The sequence below is a fragment of the Oncorhynchus nerka genome, linkage group LG20 (genome assembly GCF_034236695.1).
Source record: "Oncorhynchus nerka isolate Pitt River linkage group LG20, Oner_Uvic_2.0, whole genome shotgun sequence".
Taxonomy (NCBI): domain Eukaryota; kingdom Metazoa; phylum Chordata; class Actinopteri; order Salmoniformes; family Salmonidae; genus Oncorhynchus; species Oncorhynchus nerka.
This window is the reverse complement of record NC_088415.1, coordinates 29886308-29902150: the sequence shown is the minus strand read 5'-3', so window position 1 is coordinate 29902150 and position 15843 is coordinate 29886308. Positions and strand designations below refer to the sequence as shown.

The 15843-nt window shown below is 43.2% G+C and overlaps 1 protein-coding gene across 1 annotated transcript; it reads left to right on the top strand.

Annotated features, from left to right (window-relative positions):
• Positions 1-526: 526 nt before the first annotated feature.
• Positions 527-6122, top strand: LOC115102250 (OTU domain-containing protein 3-like). Its single transcript, XM_029621983.2, has 8 exons — positions 527-674; positions 1323-1632; positions 3457-3605; positions 3745-3857; positions 4265-4387; positions 4507-4636; positions 4946-5136; positions 5372-6122. The coding sequence occupies exons 2-8, from the start codon at positions 1424-1426 to the stop codon at positions 5534-5536; spliced, it is 1080 nt and encodes a 359-aa protein (XP_029477843.1). The 5' UTR covers positions 527-674; positions 1323-1423; the 3' UTR covers positions 5537-6122.
• Positions 6123-15843: the final 9721 nt, after the last annotated feature.

Sequence of the window (15843 nt, the reverse complement as noted above, 5' to 3'; positions counted from 1 at the left end):
TGCAGTCTTTTCCCTTTACAACACATAACACACCCTCCCACTTTATCTTGAGTCATACACTGAAAGACGCAGATTTCAGACATTAACATAATTCAGAGCGTGTTAACTTGATAACTGTTGATCGCCATGTACCAGCTGTTTTCATATCTCAGTTGATAGACATGCAACACTTTCTTATAGCATAGAAAGCTTGTTCTGAACTTTACCATAACCAACTTTAATAAGTAGGCCTAGTCTGCACAATGACTATTATGTAAATGTCGTAAAGATAGTGAATTAGGCCTATACAGTGGTAATCCTTCCCTGTAAAAATACCCTACTTTGTCCCCTATTTTTCCCAACATTAGCTACACCATTCTTGCTTAGTGAAATTCAAGTAATGAACATTTCTCAAGACAGTTGAAAGTAGGGGTTTTAAGGTGAGCTAAACGTTTTACAAATTGATAGGATTTTTAACAAAAGGGTATGTATTGTATTTCGTTGACAGTTATAAATTTGGACGGTAACGTATAAAGTCTGATGCTCTCAGGCTTCCGTACTCTTACGACGAGTCCCGGAAGTGCTAAACATGAATTGTAAACAAACTCATGAGCCAGATCTTATTTAGTTTAAAAAAAAGAACCTACTGCCGTATAGGACGTGGTTTGCGTATCATTGGATGCACCCTGTAGAATGTGAGTAACTTGTTATGTTCCTTATATTCTGGTTGCTTGACATTTAATCACTCTTGTGTTTAACTCCAAATCAATGAGAACGCTATTAGCATTAACCGCTGACTTTTGTAAACTACCTAACGTTAAAGTTAGCTAACTAGCTAAGGAGTCGGCTAACCTAACTAGCAGTCATATTCAGCTAGCATAACAGTTGCTAGTTAACCAGTTACTTATCCGATATAATTAGCTAGCTAGCTTACGTCAAACCTGGCCAGTACAGTAGGCTCTCTCTAGCTAGTCGAAATCAAACCCTATCAGCTGTTGCTGTTATTCAGGATGCCAGATCTACCAGCTAGCTAGCATGACAGCTACGGCATTAGACACCACGCTAATACAACTGGTCAGTAGATATCTTTGGTTGTCCTTATCACATTGTAGATAATTAGCTAACCCATGTAGAGTTACAATTGCGTGCTGTGCCACGTATATCAACTGACTAAACGGACTGTGTAACAACTAGCTAATCCTAACCATATTTTTTGTAGCTGACTACTGTACCAATCCGTGTAAGTGAAATGTGGAAGTAACTAAGTTGTCACGCGTAGCTCATCTAAGTAACATTCAAACTCTCCTCATCTCTATTCTTTCCCTCTTCTTTCTGAAACACAGGATTCCACCTGTGTGGAAGTAACCCAACTACATTTGCCAGTGAGTGACGGACAGAGATCTACTTGCATCTGTAAAGATCTGTGTCTGTAGGCAGGGCAGCCATGTCTAGGAAGCAGACAGGAAAGCCACTGCGTGGCAGCAACAGAAAGTGTGATGCGGAGCGAAAGCGGGATGAGCGGGTCACTCGCAGGGCAATCGCCAAGGACCGCAAGAACCGGCCCCAGGACGGGGACGAGGGAGAGGAGTTTGTCAGCTTCTCCAACCAGCTCCAAGCGCTGGGGCTCAAACTGAGAGAGGTGCCTGGAGATGGGTAAGATTCAGAGAGAGAAGGTCTGACTACATTGCAGACACCTGGCAAACCTATAAACGCCTGAATAGGTATTTATTATATCAGCTAACCACATACAGTGGGGCAAAAAAGTATTTAGTCAGCCACCAATTGTGCAAGTTCTCCCACTTAAAAAGATGAGAGAGGCCTGTCATTTTCATCATAGGTACACTTCAACTATGACAGACAAAATGAGGGGGGGAAAAAATCCATAAAATCACATTGTAGGATTTTTAATGAATTTATTTGCGAATTATGGTGGAAAATAAGTATCTGGTCAATAACAAAAGCTTGTCTCAATACTTTGTTATATACCCTTTGTTGGCAATGACAGAGGTCAAAGTTTTCTGTAAGTCTTCACAAGGTTTTCACACACTGTTGCTGGTATTTTGGCCCTTTCCTCCATGCAGATCTCCTCTAGAGCAGTGATGTTTTGGGGCTGTTGCTGGGCAACACAGACTTTCAACTCCCTCCAAAGATTTTCTATGGGGTTGAGATCTGGAGACTGGCTAGGCCACTCCAGGACCTTGAAATGCTTCTTATGAAGCCATTCACGGTGTGTTTGGGATCATTGTCATGCTGAAAGACCCAGCCACGTTTCATCTTCAATGCCCTTGCTGCTGGAAGGAGGTTTTCACTCAAAATCTCACGATACATGGCACCATTCATTCTTTCCTTTACACGGATCAGTCGTCCTGGTCCCTTTGCAGAAAAACAGCCCCAAAGCATGATGTTTCCACCCCCATGCTTCACAGTAGGTATGGTGTTCTTTGGATGCAACTCAGCATTCTTTGTCCTCCAAACACGACAAGTTGAGTTTACCAAAAAGTTAGATTTTGGTTTCATCTGACCATATGACATTTTCCCAATCTTCTTCTGGATCATCCAAATGCTCTCTAGCAAACTTCAGATGGGCCTGGACATGTACTGGCTTAAGCAGGGGGACACGTCTGGCAATGCAGGATTTGAGTCCCTGGCGGCGTAGTGTGTTACTGATGGTAGGCTTTGTTACTTTGGGCCCAGCTCTCTGCAGGTCATTCACTAGGTCCCCCCGTGTGGTTCTGGGATTGTTGCTCACCGGTCTTGTGATCATTTTGACCCCACGGGGTGAGATCTTGCGTGAAGCCCCAGATCGAGGGAGATTATCAGTGGTCTTGTATGTCTTCCATTTCCTAATAATTGCTCCCACAGTTGATTTCTTCAAACCAAGCTGCTTACCTATTGCAGATTCAGTCTTCCCAGCCTGGTGCAGGTCTACAATTTTGTTTCTGGTGTCCGTTGACAGCTCTTTGGTCTTGGCCATAGTGGAGTTTGGAGTGTGACTGTTTGAGGTTGTGGACAGGTGTCTTTTATACTGATAACCAGTTCAAACAGGTGCCATTAATACAGGTAACGAGTGGAGGACAGAGGAGCCTCTTAAAGAAGAAGTTACAGGTCTGTGAGAGCCAGAAATCTTGCTTGTTTGTAGGTGACCAAATACTTATTTTCCACCATAATTTGCAAATAAATTCATAAAAAATAATTTTGTCTGTCATAATTGAAGTGTACCTCTGATGAAAATTACAGGCCTCTCTCATCTTTTTAAGTGGGAGAACTTGCACAATTGGTGGCTGACTAAATACTTTTTTGCCCCACTGTATTATATGATCTAGCAATCTGATGCCAGACAGAGTAATCTATGACATGGCACACAATCATTGGTTGATGCAATGCCACATCTAAAATGTAGTCTGCCTGGAATGCAACCAAAGTGCTCTTATAAATGGCTGTTACAACGTTGACTAATACTGTGTGTCCATCCTATAGTAACTGCCTGTTCCGGGCTCTGGGTGACCAATTGGAGGGACACTCTCGAGGACACCTGCGCCTGCGTCAGGAGACTGTGCAGTACATGATGGCACACCGGCAGGACTTTGAGCCCTTTGTGGAGGATGATGTGCCCTTCGCCCAGCATTGTAAGATAGAAACCAAATGCTATTTCCATGTGAAAATGTTGTGGGATGCCCAAGTTTTTGATGGTATGCCAGTCATCCTGGCGAGTGTGTCTTTAAAGATCTTGTCACTAATATTTCTCTGTTGTTTTCTTCCTCTCAGTGTCAAACCTCTCCCAGCCTGGTACGTTTGCTGGCAATGATGCCATCGTGGCGTTCGCCCGTAGTCAACAGCTCAAGGTGGTCATTCATCAGCTCAACACCCCACTGTGGGAGGTAGGAAGCTCAGTGACACCCTATTGCCCATATAGTTTACTACTTTTGTCAAGAGACTCATAGCTGTATAAAAGCTAAAGTAGTGCACAATAGGGGAAATTCGCACTTATTTTATGTATCTGTTTTTTAGGGAGATTGGAATCACCAAAAATGTTTTACATTTTTATTTAAATGATAGAATGGGAAAGTGGATGGGGATGTAGTAAAAAAATAATAAAACTGCATAGTTTATAAAGTTGGGGAGGAGAGGCGTGAATCCCTGTCGCCAGGTGGTATATGTGGTCCTACCACTAGACCACGTTGTAGCACACTGTACTGTATTTTAAGCCGAAGTCCTCTTCTAATGTAACAGACCGTATGAAATACCACTATTGATAAGCCCTACTCATAATGTTTTCTCAATTCAGATAAATGGCTCTGAGAAGCTGGTTGGCCGAGAGCTACACATTGCCTATCGCTATGGAGACCATTACGACAGTGTACGACCAATCGGTGACAACTCTGAGAGCCCTGCTCAGCTGCGTTTAGAGGTACGGGAAAAAAGCGGTTCATTTAAAAACACACTCACAAATATTTCAATATTTTATTGGATTAGTCTTATTCATAAAATGTTCCTTATTCCCCCTACACCTCTCTTGTGTCGTTTCAGAATCTTCATAATTCGAGTGGGCAGCGTGAGTTTGGTGACGGCCAGAGGGACAGACGGAAAGCCCCCTCGCCCACCCCCTCCGAGGAGGACAATGTGATCCTAAGTTCCCTGAAGAACAGGAGCCCAAACTGTGAGTGGCCCCTCTGTCTTCTCCCCCAGTGCAGTGGGATTATCAGTGTCTACTAGCTGTTTTGGGCAGGTTTTAGGTCCTTTTCTAACCCCAACTCATATAAAACTTTCATTCATCTGCAGTCTACACCTACCGTGTATAATAAACATTGCTAGTAAATACAACTAATGTTTATTGACTATTCTGGGGATTTAGATCTTTTAGAGGGAGCTACCATCCAAAAACCATTTGATAATGATCAACAGGAACATCTGATGCAGTATATTCACTGCAACTGACCCCATGTGTATTGTGTGCCATGTCTCTCAGGTGAAGAGGAGAATCTATTTCAGCTGAGTGCCGCCACCATCAACGCTGAGTGGCTGGTGGATTCTGAGCTAGCTGTCCAAGTGTGTCACGGCCAGTGTGCCTCTGGTTCATGCTCAGCGTGTAGACAGGCACCGACGGAGTGCACTGAGCACAAAGCACCACCAGATGGAGGCAACATACACACATCCAAGGTAAATTGTAATTGTTAAATAAATATTTTTAAGGTTTTAACACATTTTATTCAGAAAGTAAGGAACCACTACACCATGACTCTCCACTCAAATTCCTATTCTGAATAAGTATTCTGAGTCTGTGTGACTTTCAATTCAAGTTCCAAATTAAATTGACCTGCATTTCTCTATTCAATTGAGAAGGGACTTAAGTCCCTCCTTTTCATCTTGACTCCTGTTTTTTTACACCTCTCAGGCTTCAAACAAGCAGAGGAAAGAGCAGCAGCGCTTGGAAAAGAAAAAGCGACAGGAGGAAAGACATCGACAGAAGGTTCTTCAAAGCAAAGGAACACCTGACCAAAACCAGAACCTCTCGGAGCCTGTCACTCTAGTGCCAGCTCTAAATACACTTAGTATATAGACAGACAGAGCATGGCCAAATAAAGCTATACCGGGTGGCTGATTACAATGTTTTGCTCACAGAATCAATTTCAATCTCAATCACATTGGATGACTTACATAAACCGTTTAGTTTCTTTGCAAATGTATGGTGCCTGCGATAGGTTGTGTGTGAATGTGTTCGGGGTTGTGGTTGATTATGAGGGTGTTTGATAGTGACCCAAGGTGGTGTACATAGTTTCCTCTTTTAGAGACTCACTGTCTAGACTCTTTATATGCTGGTGAATGAGGGCTGCTTTTCACTACGATCATGCAGTACATCTTGGGCTCCTCTTTGCTTTTGTTTTGAGTTGAATTTCTCTGATTCCAGCCAAAGAAGAAAGGAACGGGAAGAGACATTGTAAACAGAATGAAATGTTTTGTGAATGATACTGAAATGATGTAGTTGATACAGTATGTGAATAATTGATATTTTATCTGGTTAATGGCAGTTACAGTATTATTAATCAAGCTTAAAGAAATTATTCAGTTGGGAGATTTGCTGATGAATGATTGTGATGCACTCTGTCTGGTATGATATGTAATGAGGCAATAAATGAAAAAATGTACAGTATTTGATTTATTCATATTTTTGATATATTTTGTCTTAAATGGTTGTGGTGTTTGTTTTTGATTTGATTAAAGATGCACTATGCAAAAATCAATTCCACCATTTCCCTTTTGCAAAAATTCTAATAGTTTGTGTAATTTCAGTTTAATGTAGAGAAGTATAGTGTAGAGAATCATTGTACCATCTAAATCGCTATGAAATATATTTTCCATAACCAAAAATATTGTATTTTCAAGCTGTTTGAAGCTGCTGTACAAAATTGAAGTATGCAAAAACAAAACTTCAGACCGGGAAGCATATAAATAGTGCACATAGAACAGATGTAGCGCTTCTTTGACTTGCTTTCAATGAGACAGCTCTAAAACTTCAATTTCGCTGTGAATTTGCTTGTGTCGCACAAAAAGTTACATATCACTGAATCAATAGATGTCCTCAATAGATTATACAAGATAGCGTATATTGTTGTTGGCTGCACTGTAATTTTATCTGATATTTTGGGCAACATTTGGCCAATACTCATCATTGCAAGTATGTTTTTAAAACTGATTGATCATTTCACAGTGGATAATGTAGATAGGAGCAGGAGCAGTATCAATGTTTAGGATGCTGACTGACTCCTACCCTTTTCTATGTAGTGTGATGTCACAACATGGGTACATATATGACATAGTATGACATCATCAGTGGTCCACACTGCAAACAAAAAACACAAATTGCATTTATAAAATCTCCATTATGGATTATTATGGATTGAGGTTAATACACTCCAATTATTTTCTGAATCTGGAAGGTGGCGAGTACCTCTTCACGATGGACAGATGTTAAGATTAGTGGCATGTAGGTCTTGAGAGCAACGTGTGTGAGAAGCATAAATGTATCAAACGTTTTAGGCTCTGAGGTGAATATGAGGCTAGAGGACAAACAGTATTTTGTTAGGCTATAGGCCTACTGTATTTTCATTATTGTCATGCATTTTCACTTGCATAAATCAAATTATCTTTAAACAAATGTATACTGACTTGCCAGTCTGCAATTGACCAGCTAGCAAATTATTAAAACAACTTAATAGATAGAACACATGTCATCGTGAAATACATCAATTCTATGTAAGCAAATAAGGGCAGTTTAGTCAGTTTCTCATTATCATGATACTGTACCTACAGGAGTGGTAAGTATAATTTTGGTCTTCAACTGTTGTTGTCTAGTACTGTCTTTTTGCAAGCTAGGGCCATCTACTTTAAGTGCTGCCTGTCTTCCCAGTAGCCTACTTGCTGTGTGAACTGCTGACTGCTATTAATTGCAGATGATTGTTGACACATCAACCAGGATTAAGGGGCAGGGCAATTTGTGACTGTTTGTGTTTTCGTAATCAGTGGCTGTATTGGAGGGGGAGTGGCTTCTCCTCTCCTAGGCAATCAGCAATTCACCTTTGCAAGGCAATTAGTATTAATACTTCAGTGTCTCCTGTTTTCTCAGCGGCAGCTGTAAGCGACGTCTGATTGCAAAACCGAAGCAAAGACAGTTTTGACGAGTTCTTCAAGGAAGGAAGGAAAGAGAGGAAGGCTCCACACTACTCTCACACTTGAGTATCCTACCTAGTTATTTATAGATCATCTCATTTTGCTCTTTTGTAGCTTTGGCAACTGTGTTTTCTATCCCAGTTTGCTCCCTTCCCTGTAGGCTTTACAGATGCTCCACACCCCTTGGCTGCAATCCTTGTAATTTAGTGTGCCTTACGTGCATAACCCATGTGGAATTCCAGGTCTCCAGCAGCAATTGGAACTGCCAATCTGCGGTCAAGAACAAAGCGCTCATGTCAGTTTATGCTACATTTCAGTCCCTAGACTTTTTGGCCCTGATGGAGACATGAATCACCCCAGAGAACACCGCTACTCCAGCTGCTCTCTCTTCACCTGACTACGTTTTCTCTCATAGTCAGAGAGCATCTGGTCGTTGAGGTGGTGGCACAGGGCTACTCATTCCTCCTAAGTGGAGATTTTATTTTTACCCCCTCTCTCACCTGTCCTTTTCCTCATTTGAATTCCATTCTGTCACTAGTTCACTCAAGCATAATGTTGTTGTCATTTATGGACCACCAAATCCCCTTAGAGTTCCTCAATATAAGCTCATTTCCTGACGATGGCTCACCGCTCTTCGTACTTGGTGACTTCAACCTCCTGACGTCTGCCTTCAATTAATTTATTTCCAACTCTTTCCCCTCCCTGCCTCTTGACCTATCCCTTCACCAGTCCCCTCCCACTCACAAGGCAGGCAATACCCCCCCCCCCCCAGGTCTCTGATCACTACTTTGTTTCCCTTTCTTCCTTCCTCCCTCCCTCCCTCTCCTCCAACCCTAGCCACTCAACCCCAAATCCAGATGGTAATGTGCCGTCACAATCTTCCCTCTCTCTCTCTCACTACTCTCTCTCCTATCCTATCATCTCTCCCTTCTGCTAAATCCTTCTCTTGCCGGTCTCCTGATTCTGGCTCTTCAACACTATTCTCTTCCCTCTAACCCTAGGAAACTATTTTCCACCTTTTCCTCCCTCCTTAATCCTCCCCTCTCTCTGCGGACAACTTTGTCAACCACTTTGAAAAGAAGGTTGACATCTGCTTCTCATTCACTCAGCCTATTGAGTTCACTGGTCCCACTCACACAGAACTACCCTACGCCTTGACCCATTCTCTCTCCAAATGAAATCCTGCGACTAGTGAGGTCTGGCCGCCCAACAATCTGCCCGCTCAATCACATCCCCTTCTCCAGACCATCTTTGGGGATCTTCTCCCATTCCTCACTTCCTTCAGCAACTCATCGCTGACCACTGGCTACATCCCCTCTGACATGAAAATGGCTGGAGTCGCTTCCCCTCAAGAAACCAACACTTGACTCCTCTGACATCAAACTACAGACTGGTATCCCTTTCTTTTCTTTCCAAAACACTTGAGCATGCGGCCTCTGACCAACTCTCTCTGTCTCTCTCAGAACAATATTCTTGACCCAAATCAGTCAGGCTTCAAGACTGGTCACTCAACCGAGACTGCTCTTCTGTGTCACGGAAGCTCTCGGCTCTTCCAAAGCTGACTCTCTTTCTCCTCTGTTCTCGCCCTCCTAGATCTACCCGCTGCCTTCGACCCCCGTGAACTAGCAGATCCTTCTCTCCATCCTCTCAGGGCTGGGAGTCTCAGGCTCTGCGCACTCTTGGATTGTATCCTACGCTATATATACAAAAGTATGTGGACAGCCCTTCAAATTTGTGTATTTGGCTATTTCAGCCACACCTGTTGCTGTCAGGTATATAAAATCGAGCACACAGCCATGCAATCTCTATAGACAAACATTGATAGTAGAATGGCCTTACTGAAGAGCTCAGTGACTTTCAACATGGCACCGTCATAGGATGCCACCTTTCCATACAAGTCAGTTCATCAAATTTCTGACCTGCATGAGTAAGTGCTGTTATTGTGAAGCGGAAATGTCTATGTGCAACAACGGCTTAGCCTCGAAGTGGCAGGCCACACAAGCTCACAGAACGGGACCTCCGAGTGCTGAAGCACCAACAAGTAATCTATCCTCAGTTATAACACTCACTACCGAGTTCCAAACTTCTTCTGGAAGCAATGTCAGCACAAGAACTGTTCGTCGGGAGCTTCATGAAATGGGTTTCCATTGCCGCACACAAGCCTAAAATCACTCATGCGCAATGCCAAGCTTCAGCTGGAGTGATGTAAAGCTTGCCGGCATTGGATCTGGCGCAATGGAAATGTGCACGATCTGTGTTTGCACCATGTACTCTCACGACTGGTGTCCTCCAGGGCTCAGTTCAAGGCCCTCTTCTCTCTAAACTCCAAGTCACTCGGCTCCGTTATATACTCACATGGTCTCTCCTATCATTGCTATGCGGATGACGCTCAACTACTTTTCTCCTTTCCCCCTTCTGACATCCAGGTGGTAACATGCATCTCTGCGTGTCTGGCAGATATCTCAGCTTGAATGTCGTTCCACCACCTCAAGCTCAACCTCGACAAGATGGAGCTGCTCTTCATCCCAAGGAAGGCCTGCCAGATCAAAGACCTCTCCATCAAAGTTGACAACTCCATGGTGTTACCCTCCCAGAGTGCAAAGAACCTTTTTTTAATTTATTTTTAATTTTAAAATTGTATTTAACTAGGCAAGTCAGTTAAGAACAAATACTTTTTTTTTTTACAATGATGGCCTGTCAAAAGGCCTCCGACGGGGGCCTGAGATTAAAAATAAATATAGGACAAAACACACATCATGACAATCTCCACCGGAAAATGACCTATGCATAGTCACTTCACTCCCAACTACATGTACAGATTCCCTCAACTAGCCTGTACCCCTGTACACTGACTCGGTACCGGTGCCCCCTGTATATAGCCTCGTTATTGTTACTTTTTATTTGAGCCTATTTGGTAAATATTTTATTCTTCTTGAACTGCACTGTTGGTTGAGGGCTTGTGAGTAAGCATTTCACTGTAAAGTCTACACTTGTTGTATTCGGGGCATGTGGCAAATAAAGTTTGATTGGATTTTTGACAACACTACATAAAGAGAGACCTAAGGCAGCAACACATGACAACACAGCATGGTAGCACCACAACATAAAACAACATGGTATCAGCACAATATGGTAGCAGCATAAAACACGGTACAAACATTATTGGGCACAAACAGCACAAAGAGCAAGAAGGTAGAGACAACAATACATCATGCAAAGCAGCCACTGTCAGTAAGTCTCCATGATTGAGTCTTCGAATGAAGAGATTGAGATAAAACTGTCCAGTTTGAGTGTTTGTTACAGCTCGTTCCAGTCGCTAGCTGCAGCGAACTGAAAAGACAAGCGACCCAGGGATGTGTGTGCTTTGGGGACCTTTAACAGAATGTGACTGGCAGAACGGGTGTTGCATGTGGAGGATGAGGGCTGCAGTAGATATCTCAGATAGGGAGGAGTGAGGCCTAAGAGGGTTTTTATAAATAAGCATCAACCAATGGGTCTTGTGATGGGTATACAGAGATGACCAGTTTACAGAAGAGTATAGAGCACAGTGATGTGTCTTGTAAGGAGCATTGGTGGCAAATCTGATGGCCGAACGGTAAAGAACATCTAGCCACCCTCAAAGCTCATCACTAAGCTAAGGACTCTGGGACTAAACACCTCCCTCTGCAAATGGATCCTAGACGTCCTGACGGGCCGCTCCCAGGTGGTAAGGGTAGGTAACAACACATCCGCCACGCTGATCCTCAAAACAGGGGCCCCTCAGGGGTGTGCGCTCAGTTCCCTCCTGTACTCCCTGCTCACTCATGACTGCATGGCCAAGCACGACTCCAACACCATCATTAAGTTTGCTGATGACACAACAGTGGTAGGCCTGATCACCGACAATGATGAGACAGCCTATAGGGAGGAGGTCAGAGACCTGACCGTGTGATGCAAAGACAACAACCTATCCCTCAACGTGATCATGACAAAGGAGATGATCGTGGACTACAGGAAAAGGAGGACCGAGCACGCCCCCATTCTTATCGACGGGGCTGTCATGGAGCAGGTTGAGAGCTTCAAGTACCTTGATGTCCACATCACCAACAAACTAACATGGTCCAAGCACACCAAGACAGTCATGAAGAGGGCATGACAAAACCTATTCCCCCTCAGGAGACTGAAAAGACTTGGCATTGTCCTCAGATCCTCAAAAGGTTCTACAGCTGCACCATCGAGAGCATCCTGTCTGGTTGCATCACTGCCTGGTATGGCAACTGCTTGGCCTCCGAGGGTAGTGCATACGGCCCGGTACATCACCGGGGCCAAGCTTCCTGCCATCCAGGACCTCTATACCAGGCGGTGTCAGAGGAAGGCCCTAAAAACTGCCCGCCCCCAAGCTGCTGCTACTCTCTGTTATTATCTATGCATTGCCACTTTTAAAAAACCTACCGGCATGTACATAATTACCTCAATTACCTCCACCGTTGCCCCCAAACATTGACACATTGACTCTGTACCGGTACCCCCTGTATATACAGTTGAAGTTGGGAGTTTACATACACTTAGGTTGGAGTCATGAAAACTAGATTTCTAACCACTCCACAAATTTCTTGTTAACAAGTTTTGTGCATGACACAAGTCATTTTTCCAACAATTGTTTACAGACAGATTAATTCACTTATAATTCACTGTATCACAATTCCAGTGGGTCAGAAGTTTACATACACTAAGTTGCTGAAAATGATGTCATGGCTTTAGAAGCTTCTGATAGGCTAATTGACATAATTTGAGTCAATTGGAGGTGTACCTGTGGATGTATTTCAATGCCTACCTTCAAACTCAGTGCCTCTTTGCTTGACATCATGGGAAAATCAAAAGAAATCAGCCAAGACTTCCGAAAAATAATTGTAGACCTCCACAAGTCTGGTTCATCCTGGGAGCAATTTCCAAATGCCTAAAGGTTCCATGTTCATCTGTACAAACGGTTTGCAACTGCACATGGGGACAAATATTGTACTTGTTGGAGAAATGTCCCCTGGTCTGATGAAACAAAAATAGACCTGTTTTGGCCATAATGACCATCATTATGTTTGGAGAATAAAAGGGGATGCTTGCAAGCCAAAGAACACCATCCCAACCGTGAAGCATGGGGGTGGCAGCATCATGTTGTGGGGGTGCTTTGCTGAAGGAGGGACTGGTGCACTTCACAAAATAGATGGCATCATGAGGTAGGAAAATGATGTGGATATATTGAAGCAACACCTCAAGACATCAGTCAGGAAGTTAAAGCTTGGTAGCAAATGGGTCTTCCAAATGAACAATGACCCCAAGCACACTTCCAAAGTTGTGGCAAAATGGCTTAAGGACAACACAGTCAAGGCATTGGAGTGGCCATCACAAAGCCCTGCCCTCAATCCTATAGAAAATTTGTGGGCAGAACTGAAAAAGTGTGTGCGAGCAAGGAGGCCTACAAACCTGACTCAGTTACACCAGCTCTGTCAGGAGAAATGGGCCAAAATTCACCCAACTTATTGTGGGAAGCTTATGGAAGGCTACCCGAAACATTTGACCGAAGTTAAACAATTTAAAGGCAATGCTACTAATTGAGTGTATGTCAACTTCTGACCCACTGGAAATGTGATGAAATAAATAAAAGCTGAAATAAATAATTCTCTCTACTATTATTCTGACATTTCACATTCTTAAAATAAAGTGGTGATCCTAACTGACCTAAAACAGGGAATTTTTACTAGGATTAAATGTCAGGAATTGTGAAACTGAGTTTAGATGTATTTGGCTAAGGTGTATGTAAACTTCCGACTTCAACTGTAGCCCAGCTATTGTTATTTACTGCTGCTCTTTTAATTATTTGTCTTTCTTATCTCTTACTTTTTTTGTTGATATTTTCTTGAAACTGCATAGTTGCTGAAGGGCTGATATGTTAGCATTTCACTGTAAGGTCTACTACACCTGTTGTATTCGGCGCATGTGAAAAATACAATTTGATTTGATTTGAATTCCCAACGGCTCCCGAAGGTTCGATCTGCTGATCCTATTGACATAACTGTAGCTCTCTCAGACCAGGTAAATAATCCAAGGCTATTAGCACTGGGCTGTAGTTATGAGTCTGTTTGTGTGTTTTGATAGGAGGACAAAAAAAGGACACTCCACAGCTTGCCAGTGTCGCCGTGTAAGTTCCACAAACTTAACATGGCGGTGTTCTTCTTAGCAATCTCACTGTAATAAAGACCTCCATTCCTGTCATTGTTGAAAGAGATTGCAATATCTCAAAATAGGGCTACTTGATGTTAGATCCCTCACTTCCAATGCAGTTATAGTCAATTAACTAATCACTGATCATAATCTTGATGTGATTGGCCTGACTGAAACATGGCTTAAACCTGATGAATTTACTGTGTTAAATGAGAAATCTCCTCCTGGTTACACTAGTGACCATATCCCCGGGGCAGAGGTGGAGGTGTTGCTAACATGATAGCAAATTTCAATTTACAAAAAAAAAAAATGACTGCGTTTTCATCTTTTGAGCTTCTAGTCATGAAATCTATGCAGCCTACTCAATCACTTTTTATAGCTACTTTTTACAGGCCTCCTGGGCCGTATACAGCGTTCCTCACTGAGTTCCCAGAATTCCTATCGGATCTTGTAGTCATGGCAGATAATAACGCCTGTTTGGCCCTGCCCGGGGGTATCGTCAAACAGGGCCACAGGGCCTCCCAACCCCCTCATGTCTCAGCCTCCAGTATTTATGCTGCAGTAGTTTGTGTCAGGGGGCTAGGGTCAGTCTGTTTTATCTGGAGTATTTCTCCTGTCTTATCCGGTGTCCTGTGTGAATTTAAGTATTCTCTCTCACTTACTCACTCACTCAGAGGACCTGAGCCCTAGGACCATGCCTCAGGACTACCTGGCCTGATGACTCCTTGCTGTCCCCAGTCCACCTGGTTGTGCTGCTGCTCCAGTTTCAATTGTTCTGCCTGCGGCTATGGAACCCTGACCTGTTCATCGGACATGCTACCTTGTCCCAGACCTGCTGTTTTCAACTGCCTAGAGATAGCAGGTCCGGTAGAGATACTCTGTATTATCGGCAATGAAAAGCCAACTGACATTTACTCCTGAGGTGCTGACCTGTTGCACCCTCTAAAACCACTGTGATTATTATCATCTGACCCTGCTGGTCATCTATGAACATTTGAACATCTTGGCCATATTCTGTTATATTCTCCAACCGGCACAGCCAGAAGAGGACTGGCCTCCCCTCATATCCTGGTTTCTCTAGGTTTCTTCCTAGATTCTGGCCTTTCTAGGGAGTTTTTCCTAGCCACCATGCTTCTACACCTGCATTGCTTGCTGTTTGGGTTTTAGGCTGAGTTTCTGTACAGCACTTTGTGACATAAGCTCATGTAAGAAGGGCTTTATAAATACATTTTATTGATTGATTGACAAAGCAGTCTGGTCACAAGCTAAAAGCATAGTTTTCCTTTTTAGAGAGGACATGTCAAGGCTACGCAGCAAAGCTATATTGCAACATCTTTGTCTAAATTCACCTCTGGAATCTTGAAGCATGTTTCTCCTGTTCAGGAGAGGAACCAGAAGCTTTCTGAGTTTGACCAGAAGATGGCAGAGCTCAACCAGATCGTTAGGGTCCCCTGGGACATGGTGTAGCTGAGGCAAAGTCTGGGGATGATGGACAACGATGATCAGGACTCTCCAGCATGGAGTCGCAACAACAACCAAAGTGAAAGCCTTGCAGATGGAGACAGAAAGGGGCATACCATGTCAGTTGTTCAACTGAATGCATTCAACTGAAATGTGTCTTCCGAGTCTTTCAGACAGAGATGCAGCACAACCTGGTCCCAGGGGTAAACATAGCATTGTAAATGTAAATCTGGTACACTCAAATTTCGTATGGTATGTATTCATTTCTGTATGTCCATCATCCATTTCATATGATATGTTACAAAGTACAAATTGCAATTCATACAATTTGTTATGAATTTGCAAAGTGTATGATATGTTACGAATTTCAGTTTGTTGTGGTTAATGTTAGCTAGATGGCTAATGCCAGCTAGGCTAGTGTTTAGGGTTAGGGGAAGGGTTAACTAACATGCTAAGTAGTTGCTAATTTGCAAGATCAGATTTGAACACGCAACCTTTGGGTTGCTAGATGTTCGCTTCATACGTCCGTCTATCCACCCCGAC

Bases quoted from the DNA above. Each gene is read 5' to 3' on its own strand.
- LOC115102250 (XM_029621983.2), top strand. From the start codon at position 1,424: ATGTCTAGGAAGCAGACAGGAAAGCCACTGCGTGGCAGCAACAGAAAG. The intron at 3,606-3,744 runs GTAAGATAGAAA...TCTTCCTCTCAG, and splicing joins TGTGCCCTTCGCCCAGCATT to TGTCAAACCTCTCCCAGCCT. The intron at 5,137-5,371 runs GTAAATTGTAAT...TACACCTCTCAG, and splicing joins GCAACATACACACATCCAAG to GCTTCAAACAAGCAGAGGAA.